The sequence below is a fragment of the Patagioenas fasciata genome, chromosome 3 (assembly GCF_037038585.1).
Source record: "Patagioenas fasciata isolate bPatFas1 chromosome 3, bPatFas1.hap1, whole genome shotgun sequence".
NCBI classification, from domain to species: domain Eukaryota; kingdom Metazoa; phylum Chordata; class Aves; order Columbiformes; family Columbidae; genus Patagioenas; species Patagioenas fasciata.
In genome coordinates this window covers 32,830,879-32,848,109 of record NC_092522.1, presented here as the reverse complement: position 1 = coordinate 32,848,109, position 17,231 = coordinate 32,830,879, and the positions used below count along the sequence as shown (strand labels likewise).

Sequence of the window (17,231 nt, the reverse complement as noted above, 5' to 3'; positions counted from 1 at the left end):
ACCTGAAATTTCTTAACCGTAGTCTCCTTGTGTAGCGTATTGTCTGTGATTTTCTTTTTCTTTTAAAGGAATTTCATGGAGTTTTTAATTAAAAGGGATGGCTATTGATACTTGTTACTGATTTAGCATTTCTGAATGCATTTTGCAATGAACGAATATGGGATGAAACTTCAAACAGCTACTTACTAATTTAGCTTAGCCAGAGTGAAAGCTAGTCCTTTCCAAAGGACGAGTTAAAAGTATTTCGGAGGGCTGCCACTACCCACAAGCCAATATGCAAAGCGGTGTTTCTGTAATCCAGTGTTTCTGTTTCCAGTGCTAAAAAAGTTTGTCCCTTTAGCCAAGTGGAGGGACTGCATAAACTTGGAGTGGAGGTTGGGGAAGAACTTCCCACCTCTCTCTGTAGTAAATACTTTCAGTAATAAAGAAAAAAAATTCTTATCTGTTTCTTTACAGATGAGACAACACCTCTAGTACGTAGAGCTGTTATAACAACATACAGTTCTGTTGTCCACACACTGCTTTATTATTTTAGTATCCATGTAACCAGTACAGATTTTACTTATTCTGTATTTGATGAATTTTCCTGCCAAATATTGTCATTGGTTGTATTTGACGTTCCCGTCCCAAACTCGATGTGTGTGCAGAACGAAACCCCAGAGCCGGTTGCAGCCAGGTCGTGCATCAGGCGGTTCACACAGCGGTTGGGCAAGACAACCTGGGAACTCTGCAACCGATTCAACGTGGTGCCCCTTCAAAACCAGTTCTGCATTGATGTGGTTGCCCGCGGTAGCAGGGACCGTGCCCTAGGGATGGTGAGATCTTTTCTGAACCTGGCCGGGGGTGGATCAGGAGGGCAGAGACGGCAGTGGGTGAATCCTGGGGATGGCAGCATTGTGGGAACCAGCGGGCAGTGCTCTGCTCGCACGGCAGCTCTGCCTCACCACAGCGCTTCACGCTGGAACAAACTGAATGTTGTAGTGTCTGGGATGGGCAGTGCGATGAGTTTTGTGCAGTGTCTCTGTGTGAAAGCTGCGGTTCTAGCTTTGGTTATACTGATAGAGGCAGCACAGGCAGGAGGACACACCAAGCTGGTGCTGACACAGGGGAGTCCAAGGAAAAGGAATGGCTACTCTGAAATTTGGAAAGCAAACCCGTGCTGAAAATAATTTATGACATTTATCCTTGGTTAGGACTGTTCCCTCACTATCCACTCATTTTTGCAGCAGCAGCAGCTCCACCGTGGAAGTGTGAAACCTTGCCCACGCACAACTGACACAATGCAGGACAGGAACGTAGAGGCTAAAGCACACAGCGTGATCTTCGCTGGCAGAGGGGTGCATCATTCCCTCTGAACCAGTACCGTTTTTCAGCTCCTAGTAGTGCGAGTGGGGCAGGTTGTGTGTCATCCACCCACTCTTCCCTGCGCTTTTCTCCGTACACAGCCCCACGGCATGCTATTGTTAGGCACGAACGCTAATTGCTGGTGTTTTAAGGCTCCCATCTTCTTATTGCTAAAGCCTGTAGCAATAATCACAGCCTATATTCCCCATCTCTAGGCATCAAGGAAACAAGATATGATCATAGGCAGTGTGCTAATGTAATTGTGGTATATAGAATATGAGCTTTTTCTGTGTAAACACGGGCCTGGCCACATCCTATGATAGCTCTTCCTACACTCCATAGGATGCCTGTTCCCAGGCTCACCGCTCAAGTCCCCATTATGTATACATCTACCCTTGTCATAACACCACCTCTGAAACACTCACACCGTTTGGTCCTGCTGCATAATGTTAAGAGGGTGGAATATTAAATTAAAAAAGGCTGTTTAAGTAATGTCAGCAGCCTGACTAATATCACAAAAGGAAGGAAATTCAAAGTCACGGCTATGGTATATTCTTATCCAGATGCCTGAAGATTTCTGTGCATGACAATATGCCCCTAAAATTCAGAGCTGTCCCTTATGTCTTTTATTTCTCCCATTGAGTCTCTCCTTTTTTTTTTATTAAACATCAAAGTAAATTCACAACAGAGAGTCAGCCTAGAATTTAATCCTCTAAATACCTTGAAAATAGAGGTTTAGACTAGAAGTACCAATATATACCCTTAAAACTTCAGTGTAATATAAAAGAGATTCTAATCACAACAGATCATTACAAAGAAGAGTAAACCACTTTAAAAAAAATTAAATGTCTTAAATATAATAAAAAGGAATAATTAAGAATCAAACAGGAAGCCACTATTCTGACAATTTAATGATGCTGAATTGGACTGAAAGAATTGGCTTTGCCATTAAAAGGCAATGAAATCTGATCATTTCAAAATGGCACTAGTTTCAGATCAAGAGGGTTTTTTTGAAATCAAATACAACAGAACCAGAAAGAAATGGTAACATTCACCTTAGAAGAACCTTGGAGTGTTTTGGATTCCTACTGCTGCCTGGGGCTGAAGCTGTTATTTTATCAGACCTGCTTAACATCTTTAGATTAGAGTCTTCCTGGGAATTTATCATCACATGGAACCGGTGGAAAGTAATGTGGCAGTCCTAATTGCCAAATGGAATAATAAAATATTGATGTTCTTTCATTCTTATTTCTTTTAAAAAGGGATTTATGTAACAGTATCCAGGGCATTATTGCCAAATACACTGGGAGTTTTCCAGTGTGTGCAAACATGTAAATGAAAGTAGAGGAAACAATATGCTTTGGGTCTCTATTTATAAGTGCAGAGATGTGCAAATCAAGCAACCTAATCTTATAAAATTTTCTCAACAACTGTGCACCTAATTCACACGTGCACTTACCATGACTGTGTGTGAATTACAACAATTTATTTACTGTTACTCATTTTCTGAGTATTTGTGTCTTATCACTGAGCATAACTAGGTGCACAATTACAAGCATTTAATAGATTTACGTCATTAGATTTTTAATTACTGGAGGGGCAGGTTGGTGTTTTCTACCTGAGAATCTTAGGAGTCGAACTTGGCAAGTTGCTGTGATTTGTATTGCCGGGGAGAAAGATGTGAGTAATAACTGTCAATTGGTGCGTATTTATACTGTAGAAATAAATCCAAGAAGGTGAGATAAAATTATCTGTTACAAGAAATCATCAGTACAGTGAGAAAATAGCCATTTGGGGCATCACTGGCATCTAATTGGAACACTAAGGTGAAATGTATAAATACATAAGCAAGTAGAAGCAGCACAGAACAGTTAACAGTTGTGTTTTCTGTCCTTGCATGTTCAACCGAAGCATCGGTGAAGTCTTCTGGGTTTCTTACCTCCACAGTGTTTTTATGGGTGCTGAATGTCACATATGCTACAGCAAGCAGTGTTTTCTGTGTGCTGATCTCCTTGCTCTCAGAACTGAGTACGCGATCACCGTACGTTCGAGCACCATGGACTGAATCATCAGTTATTGCAAAGTGGGGATGGGTCATTTTCAGTCACCAACCTGTTGCTCAGAATGTTTCAAGGTGTGGCGAACTCATAGAAGTCTTGTCAAAAAAACTATCTCAAAGAAAAAAAAACAACACCAAAACACACCAAAATATAAAAGCTAACCCCCCCCAAGCTCGGTCCCAGGCTGCTGCAGGTTGTGCCTCCCCACTGCTGGGGTTCTGCTGCCATCCCGTGGCGGCCGGGCCGCGGCACCCGGTGCTCGCCCCTGCGCGGCAGCGGGGGGCACCCAAAATCGGCTCTCGAGTCTTCCCTCTCTCCTCGCAAGGGTCTCGGTGACCTGCTGTCCCTTCCGCGTGGTTTGCCGCTACCAGTCTTCGTGTGATTTCTGCTTGATGAACCTCAGGGACAAGTAGTACAAGAGGAGGAAGCTGCACACAATGGCAACGAGGACGAGGTAGCTGGTGTAGAGAGGGTGGGAGTCCAGGTGCAGAGACTGGATCACCTGCAACCGTACGTAATGCAAAATTAGCAGCAGAGACGAAATTTTCCACGCTGAACACGTGAAGTGTGTTCTACGTGTGAGCTTCCCTGGCCCCTGCGGCCTCTGTCCTTGGTTTCCAGCTGGACGTGACTTCTCAGGGGTGGTTTGAAAGCTGGTTACAGCTGCACTATGTCACTATGTCCAGGGACTGCAGCTGTTGGAGGAATGTAGCTCTGCTCCTGAACAACTGCAGCAAGCACATACTCAGGGTTTGTGCAGAAAACAGTTGCCCTTTTTTCCTTATTTTTCCTTTCTTATTTTTTCTCTTCCACTAAGAAGAAAGATATGAACGGAGCGACTGCTGCAGGGTCAAATTTAAAACACGCCAACTGCTAAGCAACTTCACATATTGATTTAGTGCTTGCCAAATTTGAGACCTACAGCATCTACTTAAATATGATAGGCATACAGATATAATTCTAATTAGTTCTCAAATGTTTCTAACGCATTGATAGTGACTTACAAGTTTCCCTGGTATTTGAAATGTAGTGTTTCCAATGGTCATGTCATATGTGATGTCGTTGAACTGAATTTGCACCATACTTTGAAAGTTCCATCTGAGGAAAGAGATTTTTGAAAGCCAAAATGGAACTGGAAAAAATAGCAGAAAGAAAGAAATTGGTATACATACAGAAAACTTACTTGGGACCTCAAAACAGCTGTGTTGCTGACAAATACAGCAGGTTTGTCTAATTTCTTGGCAATAAGAGGCTGCAACCATGTAATAATTTTTTATTGGATGAAAGCATAAATATACCTTGTATTATTACATGGAGATGGAAAATTAGGAGAGTGCTAATACCCATCTCTATCAAATTTCTACCAACTAAGTCTCACTGGAGCTCAACGTTCATCTACCAGATATAATTTTTTTACTGAAAAATTTAGCAACTTTTAAGAATTGAGCCTTTCGCTAGTGCTTTTTTGATCAAGCCTATTCTTACCTCATTTTCAGATGGAGAAACTGATATAAAATGAATGATCTGACTCCACCATCACCACTCAAGAAGATAATTACAAAGGTAGGAATAAATCTCAGTTTACACACATCAGACTCACTCAGCCTCCCAATTACCAGTTCCTGATGAAAGCCATTGATGTTTTGCTTTGGAGGGGTGGTGGGAGCTTCATCTTACCTGTCCAGAGGTTTTCCAGGCTTATCACAAAGCCACCACTCAAGTAGAACGATGTGAACAAGACGTTGCCGAAGAAGGCCGAGAGCTGCAGGGTTGGCAGCAGTGCTGCCACCCAAAGTGCCATCGTGCGGGCGCTGTACACAGCCAGCCACACCGAGAGGAAGTTCAGCAGGAAGTGTTCTGGCTTGGGAACGAGGTTTGCCAGCCAGTAGATGGGAAACCCGTAAATGATAACAAAAGCACAGTGCTCTGGGAGCTCCCCCAAAACCTGTTCAGGAAGGGGAAAAACAAAACAAGAGAAAGAGAATAAGTCAAATGCAAATCAAAATCAAATTATGAAACCATCAGAGATGCACATCAATGCATCTATGGACTGTTTATAAAAACTACAGAAAATACTCGCCGAGGATGCAATCACCTCCCTGCCAGGTGATGTCAGTGACACGCAGAAACAATCTACAACAAAAATTAAAATCCTCACTATTTTTTTCTTCAGTTGTGACAATTCCTAAGCTAATTTTTAAACTGAGAGGATTCTTGTTACAGATTGTCTTTTTTCTTTTTTTTTTTTTTCAGTTACAATTTTGGCAGTTTCTAAGAATTGAAGACACTTTATCTGGGAACTGGTGTGCTTGATAACAGTAATACTGTTACTGGCTCATCACAACTGTTATGTTTTGTCCAAATTTGGTTGAACCTAGTGTGAGACCAAACTCGAGATCAATTTGGCTATTGGTCACTTCCTCACTTTGTCCCAAAGGCAGTCTAGTTAGTAACTACTTAACTCATTGTAAAACAAAAACATGCTTGAGATTTTCTCAAACGTATAGAGAGTATTATGATGATTTCTTCTGAAGAGGGTTGCTACTATCCTCTAATACTAAGGTTGTAACAAAGTACTTCGATTTCTCTATGAATAATGTGCAATCTCTGTGACACAATGCAAAGAATATTTTTCTCTGGCAACCACTAATAAGCATTTAAAATCTCGTGCAGAAATGGAAACCTAAATTACAGATGCCATGGCAGGCAGAACTCGTCTAACAGTGGCAACATCACAAAGAAGGGATGATTCTAAACCGTTGAAAAAGAAAAGAGAATGTAATTTTTAAAAATTTCTAATTTATTTCCAGAAACCTGGGCTCTTAATGCATGTAATACAGTTGTTTGTCTCTGACCTGTACAGGTCCAAACAACCACTGGAAATGTCACAGTTAGCAATTTGTAATTTCTGTTTTACCTTTGCTTTAGCATTTAGTATGAATGTTTTGTTTTACAGATAAAGATGTAATCAACTTTCAAAGATGCTTCAGCTAATGCAACATGCAGGTACGTATAGCTGTCTGAACTCCCCAAATTTGAGTTTGAGAATTCTCAAATTTTAGCCAAACAACCCAGTGAAAGGTTCCTCTTTGGCTTATCTGGGGTGAGATCTCAGCCAAGACTTATGGCAACAGATCTAAAGTAGCGTGAGGTTTTATCCATTATTGCCAAGGAAGCAAGAAGGATAGCCTTAGCTGGCAGACACAAAAGAACAAAGTCTGATATTAATGTGTTCATTTATACAACACGTTTTGTTTGTGGTTTTTAATGTTAAAGTCATCTGTGTGTATTTTCTGGCAACAAAATCAATTACCTTAGCAAAGAAGTATGGGCTAACAGAATACATTCCATCTTCCAAGTCATTATAAAGCATAGCTCTTTCTGAATGACCTGCAGGGTTGAAACAAACAAATGGATTTCATCCTAGGGTTGCATTAAGAAGTGTGATTTTTTTTAAATTGATTTAGGAATTTTCTGATTTTGATTACTTATAGGATTTAAAAGAAAACTGACACTTACATTTGGCAATAACATCCAATATCACTGTGAATGGGATTAGTGCACCTATCATGTACAGCAATGCTGTTGTGTCACGAATAGAGAGTCTGGTTTTCTCATGGCCGTAGTACAAAAATCCAATTAGTAATGACATGAAAAGGGCCTCAAATCCATGGATTAATAACATTGAAAGATCTCTGAAGTCATTGGAAACTTGACGACTAGGAAAACAGCAACATTGACCATAAGGTATTGTACTTACTAATGCCAGTTATTTTCAGATATGTTGCTCTGCTAACATCAATCTGTAGAACTTGCTGACTTTGAGTAGGATGGAACTTGGGCTATCTGATTCTAATCTAAGGATTTTAACTAATCAAAGCTATTTACTGCCTGTAGCCACCCAGTATTTCAGGTCTGAAATGCTGAAAGCTTGAAGGAAGGTATCGGGGGTGGGATGGTTTGATTTCAGAGCTGCAGAAGCAATTACCTCATTTATAGAAGTCTCTCTGTTAAGGACCTGTGACATATACTAACAACTACTGATACTGGTGGTGATGGTCTACGTTGTATTAAGCCAGTTGATCACGTTTCTTTTGAGTACACAAGCATGAGACCCAACTGCAGCACTCATCTGTGCTGGGTATGATCAGTGAAACATCCTGGCTTCAAATCCAAGGCAGAGGTGTGAGGATGGCAACGCCTGAGCCCGCCATGGGCTTGCTGAGGGTTGAGTCACCATGCTGTGGCATGGAGATTGGGATGGCCGTACCCAAATCTGGGATGCGCATTCCTGAGCCTGGAAGCTCCTGACACTGCTGTGAGCTGTAGGTGGCTGTGGCTGGAAGGAGCTCTGGGGCAGAATCGTGGGGCCGTCCCTCTGTCTGCTGTCCTGCTCAGGGGGCAACACCTCTGCTCCGTGGCGCGCTCAGGCCTAGCACTAACTGTGCACTTTCAGCATGCACTCGGTTCTCATTTTGTCCTTCTTTCTTATGCTTTAAAATACAAATGGGCATGATACGTAACTGTTTAAACTGGAAATGAAGTTACCTTAGTAATATACTGAACTGCTTGAAGACTCCTGGTAACTGATCACTTGAAGAGTAAGGCATGTTGATTGCCTCTTCTGAATTTACAAGGGACCTGCCCAAAATAAAAGAGACAAAAATAAAAATAAAGTTAAAAATAAAGAAATTGGCACAGGCTGTAGCCATTATTCCAGATCTGCTATACAACACTCTTTTCTTTACCTTTGCTTGCTGAATGTGGTTGAAACATCGTCTTTTTCGGTAGCTTTCCATAAGAAATCATCAAAATCTTTGACTTTTTCTAGGAACAAGTTGGCAAGAGTATTTGCTCTTTTTCGGCTTTCCATCTCCTTCTCTGCAGTCTGTTTATCAATACTGGTTAAGTCAACTGCAAGACATTATTTGACATGAGTCCATATTCTACAGGTGTGGTAACTTTAGGATATGTTTGGAATCAGAGATTTCATCGTGAACAGACAGTACAACCTGTGTGCATGCATTAAGCTACATGGTTAAAAGTTTATCAGTTACTTTAGGTAATTAGAGAAGGACATATTGTTAAAGTGTATTTTGTCTTGAGAGATCTTTCTTATTTAGTCATTCAATGAATCACTGGGCACTTTCATGATTGATTATTATAATATGGTAAACAACTACGTCGGATTTTTCAAAAATTATTAGTGGCTTGAGAGGGATGCTGAGAATGAACAGTTTGAATTTCTCTCCTGGCATATAGGCATTGACAGTCTGTTACATTACTTAAATCACATGTTTTTTCTGCATCTGCAAAATGACAGTTATCCTTTTTTGTATCTTACAGAGGTGCTGTAAACTTTACTTGATACTGAGAAAGCCCAAGAACAATATTATCCAAGAACGACATAGTAGCAGCAACAAAAGTTGACTTAGCATTATTTTTTCATTTATCAAAATTATTTTTAAAAAGATCTAAACTTACAATAGTATTCCCCAATTCTGATCCTCAGTGTGGAGTGACAATACCTGACATTTTGTAGATGCTTTCTAAGAGAACTGTTGCTTCACGTTTTATAACTCCTTATGTTGGGCTGATCATCTCTGTTCAGCCACTTTCCCGCAGGAGTGCCTCAGAAATTAGCTGCAACCTGCCCTCCCTCTTCCCTTCTGCTGTAGTCTCCTGTTTCTCCATCAGACACACAGCCAGCATCTGTGCATTTCCATCAGGTGCTCCTTCATGCTGTAGCATCCTCTATCATCCTGCCCCATTTCCACTTTCCTGCTGCCATATTTGTCTTATCTTCTTACAGGTACTGACTCTGTGCATACCACTAAATGATCTTCCGTGTGCCTTTCTCGTCCCTCCCCACCTCCCTGTCACAGGAGTCTCTGTTTAGCACAGGTTGCAGCTACAAGTTTCCTCAGGACTGCCTCATATTCTCCATTCCCACCTGGGGGTGCTGCGAGCCTGCCCCAAGGCAGAGAACTGCTCTGAACCGTGCTGGTGACAAAGGTCTTTTTGCAGGGCTGGACATCAAGGTTAATTTCTGGTTTATCTCTGCTCAGCTGACATGAGCTGACACCGCCTGCCACACTGGCACAGCTGAGGAGGTCCCTCCAGAGCGTGGAAGTTCATGGCTGTACAAGGCTTTCCAGCCAAATTGAGTGCAAACACGTAAGGGCTGGAACTGAACTCTGTGGTAAGAAACTACAGCCATTAGATTAACAGTGCCAGATTCCGTTCGCATGTTGTAAAAACCAGACGAGGAATGGATTTGGAACCATATAATTAACTTTGTGAAGAGGAATAAAAGGATTGCTGCTCTGGGTTTGGTTTTTCTCCCTTTCAATATGCTCTGTTGGGCAGCACTCCTCTTTCCCAATTACTGGGTATGTATTATTCCTCACCCTGGGAAACTAGCTTCCGACATTTCTTGATCTTAAAGTCAGAGAACTAGCTACAGAAAGCAATTGATCAATTTATCCCAGTCTTTCTTAGTGAGGCTAAAGGTTTCAACCAGCTAAAACGTGGGAATAAGTGTGCTAAGCATGTGGAAGAGTTGCTACACCTAGCAGGATTAGAAGGAGAATTATTTGAAATTGATTTTGTCCATAGTGGCAAATAAGGATCTTATTAAAATCTGGACTTGCTGCAGTATTGATTTGAGTCAGCTATAAGGCATTTCTGAGGCAGTTATGGTCAATAAAAATCAATGTTAGCTGATACACTTAAGAAAGCGAATGACTTCCAGTAACCTTTTTTTATGACAGTGCTTGATACTAACCATAGAAATCTGCAGGATTGCTGAACCGTGGGCAGGGATAGCCTAGTTCTGTGAAGTACTGGACCATGTCTCTAGCTGTTCCAGAATAGACAGTGACTCCAGAAGTCATCAGAAGAACTAAATCGAACAGTTGGAAGATATCTGACCGGGGCTGATGAAGTGAAAGGAGAACTAATCTGTTTCCTCTGGCCAGTCTGGATAATGTTATCACGAGGTTATGTGCAGTAAAACTGTCCAGTCCAGATGTGGGTTCATCAAGTATGAGTATTCCTGCCAAAGACAATAAGTTAGCTGTGGAAAGCAGGATGTTTGATCTGGAAAATAGGTTGTAAGTCAAATGGTGCCAGTGCATGAAATCTCAGGGACATATTAACAGAATCACAGAACAGCTGGGGTTGGAAGTGACCTCTGGAGTTCATCCAGACCAACCCACCTGCTAAAGCAGGTTCACCCACACAGACAACACAGGAATATGTCCAGGTGTTTTTTTCCCATTTTTTAATGTCCAAAGTGTATTTCATACCAGCATCACATAGGATTCAACAATGGCAATTTCTTCCCCTATCTTAACAGGACACGATGACCAGGAGTAATTATATTAAATCTTATCTTGTTCCCACTGGAAACAAGAAATTATTTTTCATTGGGGTGCAGATTTAGATTCTTCTCTGCAGTTTTGCACTACCTGTACTAATATCAGGTACACAAATGTTAACTAATACAGTAGTACTAGTTTTGTATCCTGCCTACTGAAATATTTTAACCTAAATGCTCCAGTATTTAAACCTCTTGCATTATTCATGTGCAGATACTCATACAGTATTGATTTAGATTGTGCCTCTTTCTCCCAACCTGTGCTCTATTTTGCACCCATTTGCACATAAATATGAAGAGATATGCATTAATTTGGATTTTTTTATTTGTTCCTTTTGCAATTGGTTGTTACAAACTTGCGTTTTATTACTTTGAAGTGTTTGTGTTATTATAGAACTTAATGGCCTCAATCACCACAAGGCAGTGTCTGTACACAGGCATGGTTTCAGTGCTGAGGGGTGTAACACATTTGAAATGTAAAGAAAACTTTATTTTTCTTAAAACTAATTATTTTTTAACTTCAATGCCAGCACATCTATTCCTGATCATCACTTCTTAGAAAAAAAGACTTATGCTTTCCCCATAATTACAAAACTATAACTTTATACAAGCAAAAAATTCTCAGATCCATTTCCCAGTGGGAAATCTTGCTCAACAAGAGGCTCAGCCAAGATTAGTAGTGCTTTTGAGATACATATATATATACATATATATGTATATATATATGAGCAGATAGGGGATTCAGTCCTGCAAAATCAGCTGCAGATTTAGCCTTGTGTTTTGCTTCTACTGAAGACAATTGGAAATTTCTAGTTCACCTGCAGCTTGAGCCAGCCACGTCAGTGAGTTGCACAAGACTGCAAGGACTGATGATGCAGCCAAGAAAATGACCTTCCCTGTCACCATTGCACATGTAATTGAGCTGTGTGGGAGGAAAGTAAAACAATCCCGATGTTAGTGTGGGCCTTACCAAGTAACTTGTGGCAGGTGACAACATAAAAAACAAACCTTGTACTGATATGCACGAGCCAGAGCACCGCTGTCAAGGTGAATTCAGGTGACTTTCAGTAATCTGTATGATGGTGGTTCTAAAGAGAGGTGGGCGAAGCCTCCCATGGGGCTCTGCCTGGCTCTGTCACTGCCCCTGTCCTCATTTACTGCCCCATTCATCTCCCCTGTGTTCTGTGGTGGGCACAAGGAAGGTGTGGGGGTTTTGCTCACCTGGGTTCCAGAGCAGCTGCACACCCATGCTCACTCTCCGCCTCTCACCTCCCGAAATGCCACGGAGGTACTCGTTCCCTACCCTGGTGTTCGCACACTGACACAAGCGGAGTTCTGCTATAACATCTTCTACCTGGGGGGATTCAAAGGATAACAGCGATAAAGCAAGAGTTTATTTGCACATTCGTGTGTAGATAAAGCTGAAAATATGATTAATGTGGTTAAAATTCATCTGGATATTTCAGTGCTATCTGATAAAGAGACACTTGAAAACAAATCTTGATTTTTAGAGATAACATTCAAAAAGGCTCAGTGATCAGCAGTTCTTCTTTCAGCCTCTCTAATGCTTTCTCTAGATTTTCATTCTTTATGAGCTTTGGAGCAATAGCTGTTTTCTATCTTGAAAGAAGAAAAAGGTTTATAATTCATAATCGGCATTAAAAAATGCCTGATTAGCTGTTCTGACACCAAACACACAGGATCTCTTGGATAATTCCCATCAAACACATTTTTGACAACTTATTTTTTTTCCAGCAGCTTAATTACCCTTTTTTTCCTTTGTGAGTCCGAAAAATACTTTGGAAGGCGCAGTTTGGCAACGAACAATAGTGTTTCTCTGACAGTCAGTTGGGGGAGCAGTCGGTCATCCTGTCGCACGTGTGCTATGCATTTCTTAACAAGCTGGGGAGTGCTGGGTTTGTTATTGATCATGATTTGACCAGACTTGATTTTGCCTCCCTGATCCCGACAGGTTATCACGTCAAGCAAGGATGTCTTTCCACCAGCTGGAAAAATAAAAATGGAAAATCAGATTAATTTCCAAGGGATCATTTTGAAAGTTTTCGCTCCTTAATGTCTTTTCCCCACCCCTTCCTGAAGCTTTTCCAAAGCCACAGAGACAGAATGGGCTTGAAAGAAAATACCAACTACAAGCTCATGTTCAGCAAATCTCTCTCCTCTGGAATGGAGGAAGTGGCTTTAACCTTGGTCATTTCTCAGCAGAACTGGGTGGCTGGGTGTTGAGGATACCTCCGTGAACATAAGAAGCACCATCTCTTCATCCTCTTGTTACCTCTCTTTCATGTCTGTAACACAGGTGACAGGTGGGATCCTGCGCTGCCTGCAGGGCTGGCAACTAAATGCTCGGCAAGAGCTTTGCTTGGTGAAGGGAACTACGAATTCAGAAACGGCAGCTGGAGCAGCTGAATGACTAAGGCGCCTACTGATCATACAGACAATACGAATCTTAATCATGATTGAAATAAAAATTATTATGACTTAAATAAGACAATAAGTCAATTAAGAAAAGCTGGTTCATACTCAGAGGTAAGAAAAGTAATACAATGAAAACAAAACCTGATTTGGAATTAAATAGCAAATGGATTTTTCCTTTTTGCTGTATGATACTGTATGTAAACATACAGAGCTCTCTTATTATGATTAGATGTCATTTATTTCTAGTCTCCCTGTTGAAAGATTAACTCCACGCTTATTTCTTAATATATACATTTTAAGGAAGGAATCCATCCATCTGTGAACCACGTATTGCTCTATTTAAGAGTGACATATTGATTGTCATTGACAGTGTGAAACCCATCAGCAGTTTAATCCATTTTACAAAGGCATTTGATGAAATAGATGATAAACACCTTTTAAAAATAGTTTGACTAGTTTGCTGAAAGGGGATTGTGCTCAGTGTATGTTACCTTACAAAGGTGCTGTATCTATAACTCAGTAAGTTATTTCATCCCAAGCTTTTCCTTTTATTATTGGGAGAATCACTAAGGTACAATTTCAATTACATTAAGAATATGTGCTAAGAAAAAAAATCCCATGAAAATGGGGAAGAGAATCCTCTTTTGTAGAAATAAAGTTAGAACTTCTCTGGCAAATATGCCTTGCCTTCAAGGGAGGGCATCTTCACTGAATCATTGAGCTAACCTGGTATAATTGTTTGGTGGAGACACAGCATGGGGTTTTTACTTCCAAAGTATGCATACATTTAACTTCACTTTTAACAGGTCAGGTGTCTACTTCTCATCCCTCTAGATGGGCTTAGACTCAACTAACCACCCTGGAGAAGATTAAACCGGACTCACCAGAAAATTAAAAATAAAATAAAAAAAAAGGTAAGAAAGAAGAGACAGAGTTTAAAGCCAAACGGAAGAGGAACTGTCTTTTCTCCTCTGTAAGTTTCTCTTAATTAATCCAAATGTGATATCATATCCTGTTAGAACTGTTTAAATCCGAAGGGAATTCCTGCTTATGGCTTTGCAAGTTGCCATGGATCTTTCTCATGGGGTCTGGACTCATTTGTCAGCTATGTTACCCAGTAAGATCTGCAATTGTCCTGTTGCGAACCTAAGCCATGAAACTGATCCAGGTCCAGCAGAGCTGGGACCGCAGGTCACAGTTAGAACACCACCCCACTACACCTCAGGAAACAGAGAGCAAATATGTACAAGTCATAACAAAAGTGGGTTTGAAAATATTTCTTTTCCCCAGTATCACTCCTTGTTTCCTCACACATCGTAAAGAATGTGTTTCTAACATATTTCCAATGGTTGTTTCTCAACTAGATTTTGCCAATCAAAAGACTGCAGACTGTTGCCCTTGGGTGTGTACATTTTATCTGAGAGTTGGTCAAATCATGAAATTCAATTGCTCTTACCAGTACTTCCTATAATAGCTAGCATCTGACCACTTTGAACTTTTAAATTCAGATTCTGGATTATTGACACATAAGAATGGGGATCTGATTTCCAGGTCCAGGGCATTTTCATCTGCATGAGGTTTTCATACCACGGAATCTGGGACGCCACGTTAACCTAACAAAGAAAGAAATGAGTCTCTTCAATTAACACAATAAACTATATAGCAATAAATGTCTTCAAAGTTATAATGTTACAAACAGATAAAGTGTTAAAATAACGTTAATCTTCAGAAACATATGGAAGAAATTCTTTTACAGCCAAGTATAGTTTTTATGCTTTGCTTCTTATTCTGTTAATCACTAAAGCTCACTCTATACTCTGTTACTTTGGTAATTTATTGCTATTGTAAATTTTAAATGTTTACAAATTTTAATATAATTTGAAATGACACAAAACTGAAAATTGTGAAATTACTTCAGATGCCATGGTGACAGAAAGGGAGAAGAAAAATTTCACTGATTCCCTGAAATTCTCCTTGTTTGTCATTTTCTCTTTGTCTCTTTCTGCATACTCACTCTTGCCAGCAAGGGACCTCGCCATCCCTAGCAGTACAGAAAGTCCATCTGCCCCAGCCCTCAGAAGAATAAATTGGCTCAAGATTGAGAAGAAACAGAGCCTAGAAACATACCTTTTTTCCTGTCTTATCCCCTAGATTTATGAGATATATTGCAGCCCAGAGCATGACTCTGCTCACGAAACTTCTCTGTATTTGACTGTGCAGCAGTCATGAGAACTTAGCGTTGTGAACTTCAAATTTAGCTTTTAAAATGCCTCGCATATAGAAATAGGTGATGCTGGCTACGCTCTCTGCTGGGGGAAAGTTTATAAAATACAGCTTTTACCTGATAGTTGAGTTCTTTGACCTCAAGAACGTTTGATTTTCCGCTGTATGTGAAATACAGACTGTTGTCTTCTTCAGAGCAAAAAATTGTATCCTGGGCCTTGGTCTGGAAGAGTTATTAGGTTAATTACAACAGTTAATTACAAAAGTGCTGTTAAAATTTGTGTTCAGAAAAGGTGAAGTACAAAGAGAAATATATTTTATGGGATGCAACAGTATTGTTGATGAGTTACAAAAGTCTGAAGGTTTGAAATGAGTTATCTGTTAATCAGTGTGAAACACACTTTATTCTAATGGCATGTGTGAGCGTCAAACATGCTGTGCTATGCTCTTCAACTTACTTTCAGTTTAAATGGGATCACTTTCAAAAGGGAGATAAGTTTTACGCCACTATAAAGAGACTGGTCTCTGTTTATATCTTTGAGGAAAAAATGTACTGCTTCAGCAACGTTAGTCTCCTGGATCAAGATGGTCCGTATGAAATTGATAAGTTATGGCAGCTAAAATTTAAGGTTCACTGAAGTATGCCCATTATTGAATTCCACAAGGACTTGTTAATTTGGAGGTTTTATGAACAAGTAGGTGCACAACCACGAGTACAGTCTCTTGTTCTCCTCTTTTGTCTTTTAAAGTCACACTTTGTCAACTAGAACTTGGCGTTCTGAGATATGAATTAAGAGTCTTTACGTGGCTTGGTTAACCTTTTGCATATAGCTGCAATTAAGAAGTCTTGCTGAGGCAGCTTTCTGGCTTAGGTTTAATTCTGTGTGCATGCCTGTAGTTTTACTTCAGACAGCCAGAGCCTTGTGCCTTTCCTGCAAGTCGAAGACTCATTTCCTAGCCAAGGCAAATGTACCTGCTCCCTGCGTAGCGGACCCTACCCATGCCTGTGGTGTCTTTAGCAGATGGTGACCACAACATTTGTGTGCAACCTCCTACTCTCACAGCAGATGAGGCTGATTAATCTTTTTGGTGTAGATACACAGTGGAAAGTAGCATGACACCAAACAGCCTGAAAAGCCGTGTTAAAACCCTCCAAGCTCGCCCTGCTGCCAATGCACTCTGTCCTCTAGCTTATGTTAAACTTAATTTTAAAAAATAATTAAAAAGAAAAAAAACCCAAACCAAACAAGTGCTCCCCAGCAAATGTGGGGAGCTGGTTTTACAGCCCAAAGGTGAGTCCTGGGAAAGCCAGTCCGGGCCATGCTCAGGGACTTTCTGCTCCATCCATGTATTTGAAGATCCTGTCCCTCAGCCCCACCACCACAGCATCTGAGCTCAGTTTGCATGGCACTGGCTTCATCCCCAGTGTGCTCTTTTGTGGGGCCGAGGGCGCTTTACAGCCCCGTTTCAGAGCTGGAGCAGGTAAGGGCTGGCCGAGCCTGTTGGGTCCCCCCTGCTCCCCGTGGCTCTCACTCACCGGCAAGTCCTTGCACGCTGCCTGGCTCCAGCCAGCACCTTCCAGAGAGGTGTTTTCAGTAGCTTCCTTCATGTTGGCAGTGGAAGGTCTCGCTCCCTATGGTGGTTTGATTGTGGGCTCTTTGAAAGCTGTGGAAATCCTTCTCTCGGTCTGGAGCTCAGCCCTTGCCCGCTGCCCTCACTGCAACACCATTTCTCTTGGCGCGCCGTGTGTCTGAGGCTGGCGTGACCCCGTGGACAGGGAAATATTC

General features: G+C 41.0%; 1 protein-coding gene across 1 annotated transcript; it reads right to left on the bottom strand.

The window, feature by feature from the left end:
* Nucleotides 1-2,237: 2,237 nt before the first annotated feature.
* Nucleotides 2,238-17,208, bottom strand: ABCG8 (ATP binding cassette subfamily G member 8). Its single transcript, XM_065835063.2, has 13 exons — nucleotides 16,982-17,208; nucleotides 15,563-15,667; nucleotides 14,678-14,834; nucleotides 12,553-12,791; nucleotides 12,007-12,139; nucleotides 10,192-10,461; nucleotides 8,153-8,318; nucleotides 7,953-8,045; nucleotides 6,924-7,123; nucleotides 6,718-6,794; nucleotides 5,082-5,349; nucleotides 4,409-4,536; nucleotides 2,238-3,906 (listed from the first exon to the last, which is right to left on the bottom strand). The coding sequence occupies exons 1-13, from the start codon at nucleotides 17,051-17,053 to the stop codon at nucleotides 3,769-3,771; spliced, it is 2,046 nt and encodes a 681-aa protein (XP_065691135.1). The 5' UTR covers nucleotides 17,054-17,208; the 3' UTR covers nucleotides 2,238-3,768.
* Nucleotides 17,209-17,231: the final 23 nt, after the last annotated feature.